Source organism: Seriola lalandi, unplaced genomic scaffold (assembly GCF_002814215.2).
Source record: "Seriola lalandi dorsalis isolate HSWRI2012SDOR001 ecotype SW California unplaced genomic scaffold, Sedor1 jcf7180002054116, whole genome shotgun sequence".
Lineage (NCBI taxonomy): Eukaryota > Metazoa > Chordata > Actinopteri > Carangiformes > Carangidae > Seriola > Seriola lalandi.
In genome coordinates this window covers 12,904-25,486 of record NW_019524669.1, presented here as the reverse complement: position 1 = coordinate 25,486, position 12,583 = coordinate 12,904, and the positions used below count along the sequence as shown (strand labels likewise).

Genomic DNA, 12,583 nt, shown 5'->3' with positions numbered 1-12,583 from the left:
CCCTCCTCCTGCCAAAAATCCCCCAGAAACCTGCTCCGTGCGGCGGCGGCTCTCGGCCGCTCCTCCCCGCTGCACCGCGTCCTCTGCCCCGGCTCTCTGCTCTCTCTGCAGCCGCCGCGTAAACACCGAGCTCCGGCGCCGAGCGACCGATCCGTCGGCGGAAAAAGAACCTGATAATATGAACCCCAAACAGAGCTCTCCCTGTCGGCCCTGCGCCTCCGCAGCTCCCCGGTGGTTCCTCCGTGAGGGGAACCGGGACTCCCGGGGCCGTGTTATTTCACCGGCGGCTGGTTTCTCCGTGATATCTCCGACACGAATGACGGCGGATCGACGCTGGAGGATTTTTTTTCTTCTCTTCCTCCTCACACACCTGGAGGAGGAGAACCCGCCCGGCCCGGTGCGTTCGCGTGTTGTGGGTTTTCTGAGCAGCGGCAGGAGCGGTGGCGGGTTGTGTTTTTTTCAGGTCAGATACTGCAGAGGCTCCGACGGTCCCGCGGCTCACAACACACAGCCGAGCTCTCTCTCCCTCTCTCTCTCTCTCTCTCTCTCTCTCTCTCTCCCTCTCTCTCTCTCTCTCTCCTCCCCTTCTGCTAAATTAGTGGAATGAGAAGTGACTCGTAACATTCACACCCCCCCCCCCGCTCTGATCTGCTGCAGTTGCGCGCCCCCGACCGAGCGGGCGCGCGCCTGCATGCACGTTTTAACTTCCAGTGCTGTAAAATTGATGGAAATGGAAATATCCCTGACGACAGGCAGCGGATCATCAGGGGAGAGAAGTTACTCGTTTAGTTTCTGACACAAAACATTCATTTCATTCAAAGCCACAGTGGCGGGAAAGTAACGCAGACCTTTTATTTAACAGCATCAATCCCAGTGTCAAAATAAGATACTCCATTAATCCAGCAGTGTGAAAGTGTATTTATCATCAGAAAAATAACTATAAAAAATAAAAGCACTTACTATACATGTATGTGTGAATATCTATATACGTCTGCACGTGCCTAGACACCCCTGAAGTGGACCGTACCATTTCTTCACCTTGTCTTCCTGCCTCCCTCCATCAGTGGCTTCTGTACAAGGAAACTGAGACACAGGTGAGTGTAATTAGCGGAAGCTGACTAGCTAGCTTGTTTAATAAACTTTACTTTCGTACTGTCAGTTTCTTAATTAGATTGTGTCAAGTATCTACAAATGAACACTATTGTTTCTAACTTTAGCCTTAAGTTACAGTTTAGCTAACAAATGTTAGCTCGTTTCTTACTTTAGACAAGTTACAGTTTAGCTAACTAATGTTAGCTAGTTTCTAACTTTACCTTAAGTTACAGTTTAGCTAACTAATGTTAGCTAGTTTCTTACTTTACCTTAAGTTACAGTTTAGCTAACTAATGTTAGCTAGTTTCAAACTCTACCTTAAGTTACAGTTTAGCTAACTAATGTTAGCTAGTTTCAAACTCTACCTTAAGTTACAGTTTAGCTAACTAATGTTAGCTAGTTTCTTACTTTACCTTAAGTTACAGTTTAGCTAACTAATGTTAGCTAGTTTCTAACTTTACCTTAAGTTACAGTTTAGCTAACTAATGTTAGCGAGTTTCTAACTCTTGCCTTAAGTTATGGTCAAGCGCCTAATGTTAGCTAGTTCCTAATTTTATTATTTTATTTATTATTATTTATTTTATTATTATTAATTTTTAGCTCTATGTTACAGTTTAGCTAAAAATAATAATATAAAATGATAATGATTGCACAACCCGCCTACACATTCTTTTGTTAAAGATATGAATGGATGGACTGTGGAGGCCTAAAACTGCCATTATAATTCATAACTAAAGGAGGAGAAAGTACAGATCATTTAAAAGTAGGGACGTCCTGATGATCCTGATCTGTCTTTTAATATCAAGTATTTTTTCACTCAACACTTATTTAAATCTCAAAGATCATCGCCTATGAGAGTAAACGTAAAACAGAATAAAAACAAAAATAATTGTGTTACATCCCAAAGCGGAGCAGTTTGTCATCATGGTTTTAAACTGACTGATACCCTCAGTACAGTTTGTACACGAGGCTGTAAAGGAGGATGTCGTTAAACGTCCTCATCAACCTCCGTCTCTCATTTAGAGGCTTGTTAGCAACCGAGACGTAAAGAAGATTCAGCAAATCAACTCCGGGGTATTTACTCATGTATTTTATGTCATAGAATAAAATGTCTTACGATTTTTCTAAATTGGCTTTTTTAAGTGAGGACATTTTGAAATGTGCCATTTTCAGAAAGTGGATGTTTTAGAAAAACTGGGGATTTTTTGTCCAGTTTTCACTTTCCTAAAGAAAAGGTTAAAGGTCCCGTCTTGGTTTTAGTGTCACTGTGAGAATCAGGATGGACTGTTAGAGTCACTGAGCATCTTCACCAGTTTAGAAGTAAAAGTGTTTGTTTGTCTGTGTCAACATCAACATGTAAACATCTGCTGACTATTGATTCCAAATAGAGTCACATGACCCTTCATTGATCTGTGTGTGCATGGTCATTATGTGTTCGTGCAGTAACCTGATCAGGTTTCGTCACAGTTTCACAACCGCAACAATCAGCTGAGCGGCCGTAACTCGACACACACGGACGGACTCCACTCATCAGCATCTTCCTCCTCCTCCTCCTCCTCCTCCTCCTGGAGGAGCAGTCTGCAATATGTTACTGTAAACTGACACCAGCTCCATCATTGACCTGAGTGCAACACAACAGAGAAGCTCAGTACAAACATACAGGAGGTTCAGCTGCAGAAAGTTCGACTGTAAAGATACAAAAATAAAATGAATGAGAGAAAAAGCGGTAAAAGCTGTGTAATGACGGAGGGAGACGTCAGATAAAACATCAGTGAGTAATGATTCAGGGTTATTTAATACCTTTGAGTAGAAAGACATTAACTACATATGTGGATAAATAAAGACCAAGACAATAAATTTCAAGGTTTACTCTCAGGTAAATACAGGTGAACCTTCAGATTTTCTACAAGTTTTATATTTAGGTTAAAATAACTGAGGGAAAGTATTTTATTTACTTGTTGAAGTAAAAGCCAAACCTCGTCCAGTTCTTATGATTTTACACTGTTTGGTTCTTGTGTTGAACGAACTCATCATGAGGGTCGATGACACGGTCGAGACTCTGTCATGATAACAGCAGCGATGTCGCACGAGAGATCAGCTGATTGAATTCTAGAGGAACTTGTTGGATAAATATTTACAACTTGAAGATGAAAGACTGATTTTATTGACAATAATTGACTGTGAGAGAATTAAATAATGTCACGACAGTCTGAAGTGAAGGCCGCTGTCTGAGGAGCAGTTTGTTGATGTGTTGAGACTGAGAGTTAAAGGGTTAAATGAAAGAGAAATGAGCGGTTTGGTCCATCACCAGCTGAGCCTCTTTGTGTCCAGCAGCTGCTGCTGAATATTCATGAGGAGGAGAGACTGTGTGCAAGCCGATTGGCTGTTGGGGCCTGTCAATCATAGAGTTTACATAAGCGCTCGCCACCCCCTCCAGGTTATAAATATTCATGTTAACGAACAGAGAGAGGAGCAGGTGTGTGTGTGTGTGTGTGTGTGTGTGTGTGTGTGTGTGTGTGTGTGGGGGATTAAAGAAAGTAAAGATGGGAAGAAAGTGGGAATAAAGAAAGAAATAAAAGAAAAAATTAAAAAGGGGTCAGATAAGAAATAAGAAATGGTGAGACAGGAGTAAAGAGAACAGGTGCCAGAAAGGACAGGAAAGAAAGAAAAGAAGGGAGGTGGGGTAAAGGAGAGAAAGGAAGAAGATATGAAAGAGGAAAAGAATGAAAGAAAGCAGGAAAAAGGAAAAGAGGTTAAAGAGGGAAAGAGAAAAGAAATAAAGGGATGGAAAAGGATAAAAAAGCAAGAGACGATAAACTTTCATTTTCTCTCCGGCAGGAAGTGAACAGAGACGCAGGTTTCATCATCATCACGTTCTTTATTGATCCTCAGTGTGGACGACATCGTTCTCCACGTACATACTCATCATCATCATCATCCTCATCATCATCATCATCATCATCGTAACATTGAAACAAACAGCACTGTCGTCACAGTGAACAGTCTGGTCAGCTCAGGTCAAAGGTCAAACACTCGGGCAGCAGTCAGCTCACTCTCAACACAGGAGGTGGATTCATTCAGACAATTTACATCCAACATGAAGAATAACGCCATTAACGAACATTTTGTAACCGTGGTAACAATGACATCCATTCAAAAAGACTTGATCAATACAAATCTGTCGTTAACCAACGATCAATCGCCACCTCTCTGAGCTGGAGCGCTGAAGCCGCCGTCACAAACAGGTCACACCCCCTGTGATAAGGCAGGGGGGGGTGGATCAAACGTGTCCAGACGTGCCCCTCCCCCCTCCCTCAAGCCAAAGTGACACTGAAGATTTGTAGAAATCGTTGGATGTTTTTTAGTTTTTTTGAATCATCTCATCTTTCTGTAAATCTCAAATTAAAGCACCTGTTCAGGGTTTAGAAGATCTTGCAGAATACTGGCGGTAACGTTTAAAATCAAACCTGCAGTGTCTTACAGATGTGTATAAGAGACAGCCCAGCAGCAGCTTCTGGCTTTTGTGCAACGTTTGTCGATAATCAAACTTTCTGCTCATCAGGAGGGAAATAAAATCAGGAAATAAAACACTGTTCAGATAAACTGAGTTTTAAAGGGCTACTCCGCTGATTTTACATGCGTACGTCACTTTAACAGTGTCTCTGTTACCATGGCAGCATCTCACCACATACATCATCAAAGAAAAAAAGAGGAAACGGTCCACAGTGCGGCAGCGTCGTGTGTCAGGCGGTTTGTATTTGTTCGTTGTGTACAATGTTCACCTGGTGTTCGCTGTGTCTGCTAACGCTAACGCTAGCTAACAGCCGTCTGCAGGCGTCAGGCTGATGCTCAGAAACACAAACAGGAGACTGATTAGTGAGAGACCTTTCAGCTCCACCTGTGTTGACACTGATTATGAACCTGGAGGTCTGATTCACCTCGACAGGAAACAGCTGTGAGAACCTGTGCAGGTCTTCTCTCACTCTCTTATTCTGCACAATAAAATGGTTTTAGTTTGTCAGCTGATCTCAGCCACTTTTCCTTAAGGTTTCCAGAAAATGTTCACTTAAACATTTGAGGTTTTTCTCCTTATCTTGCTTCTACTTAAAATAAAACATAAAGAAACTTAACTGCGACGTGCCCGGGTGTAATGTGAAAAATGAACGAGGCCGGTTGCACAAAACACATTAAGATTTTCCTTAAAGACTGAGTTAAGGTTTCCTTAAAATAAAAGCTGTTGCACCAAAGACCTTGGAGACAACGTAAGGAACTAAACTGCAACACGTCTGAGTTTAACGTGACGATGAAGAAAACGAAAACGTCCTGAGAAGAGTGGGAGAACACAACGGACCCTTAACGATGATCAACTGATTTTACAGCACAGGTTTCAGCTGATCACGCCACTTTCCTCAGCTTAAAGAGCTCTGTGGTTTTATGTCACATGATCTTTGTGGTCGGTTACAGCTACAGTCAGGTGAGCGGTGTGTCGGGTTTAAACGCTCTGATCTCCCGCTGAACGTCAAAACAACCGGAGGACGAGACAGCGGCTTCTTTAACGTTCCCCGATTCCCAGAAGTGATAACAGGTGTGAGCTAATGTCAGCAAACAAACTGTCTCCATGGAAACGGTAAAGTTCTACCGCTGTAAAGTCTCTTTCACTGCTGCAAATTTCTGTAAAGGTTTAAGTTAGTTAGGAAAAGAAAGTTATTCTGTGCAACACTCGTGAGTAAGTCCCTCAGCTGAGGAGAAATTAAACCGTAAGTGTCAAACTTAAGGTGTTTTGTGCACCTGGCCCCCGGGTTTGGTTTCCATAGTTACTGAAGCAGAAATGACAGTAACCACGAGGTTCGATGTTAAAACCAAGTGTGGATCCGAGTCTTCTTTTTTTAATCATGTCATCTGAACATCTTACTGCCTTTAGCTGCAGTTTCTGCTGCACAAACTTCAAATCTTTTCTCCAACCTTCAGCTTTTAATGTGAAAACCTGGGACAGTTTTACCTTGTTGGTCATTTTCAAATGAGAATATGAAATTTACATGACACCTGTGATGAGGGATGACAAGAAGAAAATCTTTCACTCACATTATCTTGACCCACAGGAAATAAATCCAGAAGATAATCTTAATGAACAGATATGGAAAATAATCGTTTAAAAAGTTTTATGTTTTAAATAACGCAGTTGTTTGAAGGACATTTTGAAGTATTTAACTCCTCCTGTAAAAGTATATTTTATATTAAACAGCTGTGTTTTACTATATTGTCATTCATCATCAGCCTCCACTGACGAGTCCGCAGGAGACAGAGCTGCTGACAAACTGATTAACACTTGCATCAGATTATAACAACATTAGTCTGTTATGAACCATTTATGAAATGTTTTTAAACTGATTATAGATGTTAGAATGACGTTAAGTCGTGAGAGCAGAAAAGCTGAAACAGCAGAGCTTCAGGTGCAGAAGAGGATTTCTGCCACATGTGAAACGTTTATTTGAAAAAAAAAAAGAAAATTCAGTTTAAAGTTAGAAAAATAAAAATAAATCAGATGTGGCCTCGACCCTCTTCAATGTTGAGGTGTAAGAAGCGTCTGTGACCACGCGTAGAGGCCAACCAGCTGTGAACGTGTTACCATGACGCAGCTGCGCTCGCACTGATCCTCACAAACGTCCCTCCAACCGGGAATGAACTCCACTTTCTCTCTAGTTGACTTCTGTGTTTATTATCGTTTTATTGTTAAACCTTTCGTATTAACAGTTTAACTACGATGGATGTGGAAAATGAAAACACGAACCTTCTGTTTCCTGTTTCAGCAAACAGCTGACGTACAGTAAAATAACTGGATAACAAAGAGAAACTCAAAGCTCGTGCTGCCTGTTACCGGCTGTTTCACCGTGAAAAGGAAAAGACAAAAACACCTTGAACCGGACTTTCTCTTTTCGTCTCAGCGCATCAGCTGCAGCGTCTCGCCTTCGTCCGTCCGACTCCAGACGTTAAACGCTTCAGTGTCTGTAAAGGGTCTGAACTCATCAGTCCGACAGGCAGCCTCTTTCTTTTTTAAACATCTGTAGGTTCAATGTTAGAAGACACGTTGGCGGGATCGAACCTGTGAGTTACAGAACAGTGTGACTATGATACGTCTCCGACACAGCCGGTCCGCCTGACTGCTACAGGGTCAAAAACTAAAAAGGGGCAAAAAGGAAAAATTCCACCAGTGATGCTGCGGGTCACCTGCAGAGTCCGTCCTCGCCTCCGTCCGTCCTCGCCTCCGTCCGTCCACCCGTCCCTCCCTCGTTACTGTTGGTGGCTCCTGTTGGCGACCGCGGCTCCTCACCGACCCTCCCGCCCGCTCCTGCAAACAGGTGAGAGAAACACCTTCATATGACTGTTCCACCGGGACGTCCACAAACACTGTTCGTTTCCATAGTAACTCAAAGGACAGTTCTACTGCTTATTGATACTCTTATCGATCCAGTACATTAACAGTTCTTTTATCGATTGATCCGATACTTTAACGGTTCTCTTATCGGGACCTTTTTGTTACTTTGTAAGAAAAATAAAAATAAAGAATTAAGAAGAGAATTCGCGCTGCTTTATTTCATCATGTGGTCAATTAACATTCTTGAGTAGTTACTGTTTCATCAGCAGCTCCCACATCACTAAAACCCTGTGACGTGCTCCTGATCTTAATGATTCGGTTTTAACTCTGACAGTAAGACATTTGTGTTTTTTCATACTTGTGTTTGGCTGCACATATTCAGAGTCAGAATAACCTCAGCTAATTCTGTATGTCACTCAACAAAGACTTCTGTTCAGTATAAAAGACGTTAACAGCACATTGAACAAACAAAAAAAAAGGACCTTGATTTTTTCCTATTTTATAGATAAAAGCTTTAAACCATAATAAGATTTCATCACAGAAAGTTGCTCACGTCTGTCTGAGTTGTTCTGGAGGTGATTTGAAGTTTCCTGTCTTTATCTGATCAAAAGTTATTTTCATTTCATGAAGCAGGATTCATGGAAAATATCTAAATCTGATTGTTCTGTTTCTGTCTCTACAATAAACTCAGAACAACTTCTCCTCACGAGTAAAACTGCACTGCTCCCATTCAGTCCAGGTAAACAGCCGAGGCAGGCCACGCCTCTGAATCACACACTCTGATTGGCTGTGACATCATCCACTGGAGCCAATAGGAATATCTGACTCAGTGACACGATGCGACTCTAGATGTCACTGGCAAAGAATGTGGATGGGAATCAATCTATAGAGAGAGAGAGAGAGAGAGAGAGAGAGAGAGAGAGAGACAGAGAGAGACAGACAGACAGAGAGAGAGACAGAGAGAGAGAGACAGACAGACAGAGAGAGAGAGAGAGAGAGAGAGAGAGACAGAGAGAGAGAGACAGACGGACAGAGAGAGACAGAGAGAGAGAGACAGACAGACAGAGAGACAGACAGACAGAGAGAGAGACAGAGAGACAGACAGACAGAGAGAGAGAGAGACAGACAGACAGAGAGAGAGAGACAGACAGAGAGAGAGACAGACAGACAGAGAGAGAGACAGAGAGAGAGAGAGAGAGAGAGAGCAGAAATGCTTCAGATAAACAGTAAAACTCCAAATATTTCATAACTTTTACTGTCAGTGTCTCGATCGAGGTCAGAGACTCGCGGACGAAGCGACTTGATAAAAAGCGCCGATCGTCTCGTTTAAGGGGAAACGAGACGAGGACTTCAGAGGACTGACGCTCTGAAGACGACGTGATATTTGGAAGCGTATTTGTCCCTCTGGCAACCAACCTTGAAGCTCAGGACCAGACGGGACCTGTTCCCCACAAACATCTCTACACAGAATCCAGACCAGGTCCAACCTGGACCTTCACTGACCCGCCACACTTCTACGAGCTGGTGACCCGTTTTAACAAGCTGATCAGTGAGTCACGGCTCCCACCAGCACGACATCACGCCTACAGGTGAGGAGGCGGTGTGCTCACCTGCAGTTTTCCGATCAGAGTGGGGCCGAGACTGGGTGGCGGGGAGGGGTGAGGGGCGGGGTCACTCTGAGGCAAAGGGCACCTCTGGAGGGGGGGGCTTGACGGTGACGGGCTGGGATGTGCGGCGGGGGGGTGAAGGCTTGGGCTGAGCCTGCTGCTGCACCGTGTCGTAGTACGTCACGCCTCCGTAGGTCACCTGGGACTGACCCTGATACACACACACACGCACACGCACACACACACACACACGCACACACACACGCGCACACACACACACACACACACACACACACACACACACTAGGATTAAAGTTATGTTCACAGTCGCTGTGTGTTTCCCTTCAGTTTAATGGATAAAACTACTTTCAGACATTTTATATTCCACATACAGAATGTAATTAAAACCCGTTTTAAAATTAAATCATTAAAACAAAAATCATAATCACAATTACTCTGATCAATATTGAGATCAGGATTATTCGACTTTGGGGAAAAAATACCTGTGGGTTCGGGTACATGGCGGGATAAGGGAAGGTCATGACGCCCGGCGGAGGGTAGAAAGGCGGTGGCAGAGATACAGGTGGGCCTCCGTAGATGGCGGGGTTAGCGATCGGGCCGCCTGATTGGTGGGGGTGGAGACCTGGGGAGGAGGCACAGAGATGAAGCAATTATCAACATTAGTTTTTAACACAGACTCCAGCTTCTGAATCAGGTCAGGAAACCAGACTCCACTGACCGGGGTGGGGGATGTGCATCTCAGGCTGGACCAGCATGCCTTGCGGTGGGATGGGGGCGGGGCCATCCCCATGAGCATAGATTGGTCCCTGGTACGACACTGAGACAGAGGGAGGTTAAGAAAGCGATCATGAAGAACAGCTGCAGTTACTGGATTTAATAATATGATGATAATATGATCCATTGCAGTGCTAATCAATAAACCCACGTTCTGCATGAATAATGAATCGTCTCCTTCACACTCACTGGTGAGTCTGTGTTTTACCAGACGAGCTGTAGCGACAAAGTCTGACTTATTACTGAAGAAACTGCTGCAAAGCTGCAGCTGTGACGCTGCTCTGAACGTGTGCTGAAGACAGAAACTTTTAAACAGCTGTTGTCACTTCCATCTCATGCACCGTCCTAAATATCTGCAGAGATAAGTTGATAAAATGCTTTTACTTCTAAAGATTCCACTTTAAGAAATTTAACCACTTTGGGAAAATAAAAAAATGGACCAAACCAGTGAGACCCAGAGGAAAAGTGTCTTTTAAAACTCAGGATCAAGGTTCAATCCAGGGAACCACAGGAAGTGTGTTAGTCCTTGACCTTACTGCCCTCTGCTGGTGAGTAGGATGAAGTACAACACTGACAGAGACCAGTCCGTTTGTTTCAGCTCCTGATGCTGCAATTTTTGGGGACACTTTATTTTCAAGCCAATTTCCTGGAAACTTTCCTTATAATTTGCTTTAAATATTTATTTGTGATTTAATAGGATATTTACAAGAACAGCCGCAGTAATTTTGGTAGTAATGACAACAGTAATACATGTATTCATTTTGAATGGGCATCCTTTGTGTTAGTTTGTGTTTTTTGAGGGACCTGACTGACACCTCAAATAAAAATAAAACTTAGCAATCATTACTTAAAGAGTCAAACTGTCACAGTTTAAACACATATTTTAACCCGTTACGGTGCATTTCTCAACAGAACATTTTAATTCTGCTCACTTATTCATTTGCACCAGTTGTGTGTCATCTTTTACTGATTGTGTGTCTCATGTCACGTTATCATCTTACTGGGTTCGTAGTAGTGTCCCTCCATCACACCCAGGTGCATGGGCGGTGCCGGCTCAGGTACGGCTCTCTGGCGTTGGGAGGAGTAGCGTTTGGCCCGATTGGAGGGGCCGCCCATCTCCTCCATGCTGGAGAACTGAGGCGGGCCGCCGGGGATGTGCATTGGGTTGGGAAGGCCTGTGGACAGAAGTGTTAATCAGTCTGTGTGGTTCTACAGACGGGTTCTGTTTTAAATCCTGCTCAGCTTCACGTTACCCTTCAGTACAAGTAGTAACCAAGCATCAACCTCCAGACTGAAACAGGAAGCTGCAGTTCCTCTAACGACCACTAGAGTCTGGCTCTAACAGTGAGTCAGTCCCCATAGACTCCCATGTTAAAATGTCCAACTTTACAGCAGAAATAAACATGTTTACAGCCTGGTACAAAAACTGTTCTGGTCTCTAGAGATAATTTCCTCCTTCATGACACCTGTTTATAAAACTCACCTGTTTACATTTTTATTAAGGACTACAGTTATGGAGGATTGAGGGTGTGGCCTCTTTGAGTTTACGCTTGCACCAAAGTCTCAGCTACACACAGGCCCCTCCTCTTTGACCATATTCGGATTAGCTGGGAATTAGGGGCGGCGTCAGGCACTGGCCAAGATGGCGACAGTGGAGCAGCTCACTGTGAGCTTCAGAAACCTGAGGGTGACGTCACAGAGGCGACGGCCATCTTTATTTACAGTCTGTGGTAGAAACCCAGAACCAGCACTGTGAAGACCGCATGCTGTGACCCATTCTGACATCTGAGGTGTGAAGTGTAGCAGGATATTATTGAAAGGTGCAGGTTGATTCTGATGCTGATGAAACAGAGGGACATTATTTTGAGCAACACTTCTGAGACTACGTGAATCTTCCCTCAGACTGTTCATGATGATGAGGGGGAAGTTCCCGCCTGATGAAATTTAAATCTGTGGCTCATTTTTCACATAAAAAGACAACGGGGGGAAAACAACCTTCTTGTGCACATGTGCATGTAAAAAGAATTTTTCCTTTGTATGTCGACAGGTGACAGGTGTTGAGAGAAGCCTCCACTCACCTCTCATCTCAGAGCGCATGTATGACGTCGGGCTCTGACTCCAGCTCTGTCCTGCCAGACTGAGTCGAGCCACGTCCTGGTCCAGCTCCGTCAGTCCTCCTCCTCCGCCTGCTCCTCCGCCTGCTCCTCCTCCTGCTCCTCCTCCTGCTCCTCCTCCTCCCGCCGCCTGATTTGGCCCGTCTCCTGCTCCCGTCCAGCTCTTCCCTCCCACACTGCCGGGGGAGGAGGCGTTCCCTCCGGCCGCAGACTCTTCCATGGACGGCTGTTTGCTGCCCAGGTCTGCGGGCCGAGAGCGAGTCCTGCGAGCCAGAGAGTAAGATTTACGCTCCACTGGCCGCTCGGCGGGAGGAGAGGCTTCCCGATTGGTCGCTGCTGCTGATGACTGAAGGGAGGGGTCAGAGGTGGAGGAGGAAGCAGCCGATCCAGATCTGTCTGCGCTCCCTCGTTGTTCCTGCTGCTGTCGCCTCGGTGAGGCAGACTGGTAACCGCCCGGCTGTGACGATGCCGCCGTCGTTACAGCGCTTACACTCAGGTCCTGTTCCCCAACGCCGCCATGGCTGACTGTAATGTCCTCAATGACCACAGAGGGACCCCCCCTCCCCCCACCGCTACGCCCCCCTCTGCTGACCACACCCCTC

At 44.8% G+C, this 12,583-nt stretch overlaps 1 protein-coding gene across 1 annotated transcript in view; it reads right to left on the bottom strand.

The window, feature by feature from the left end:
- Positions 1-4,685: 4,685 nt before the first annotated feature.
- casc3 (casc3 exon junction complex subunit) overlaps positions 4,686-12,583 on the bottom strand; it is a 15,207-nt gene continuing 7,309 nt past the window's right edge. The window contains exons 7-12 of the mRNA XM_023403310.2: positions 11,946-12,580; positions 10,869-11,042; positions 9,812-9,910; positions 9,576-9,715; positions 9,076-9,283; positions 4,686-7,438 (exon numbers count right to left, since the gene is read on the bottom strand). Coding sequence (XP_023259078.1) covers positions 9,137-9,283; positions 9,576-9,715; positions 9,812-9,910; positions 10,869-11,042; positions 11,946-12,580 — 1,195 coding nt within the window. The 3' untranslated portion in view covers positions 4,686-7,438; positions 9,076-9,136. The remainder of the gene's footprint in view (positions 7,439-9,075; positions 9,284-9,575; positions 9,716-9,811; positions 9,911-10,868; positions 11,043-11,945; positions 12,581-12,583) is intronic.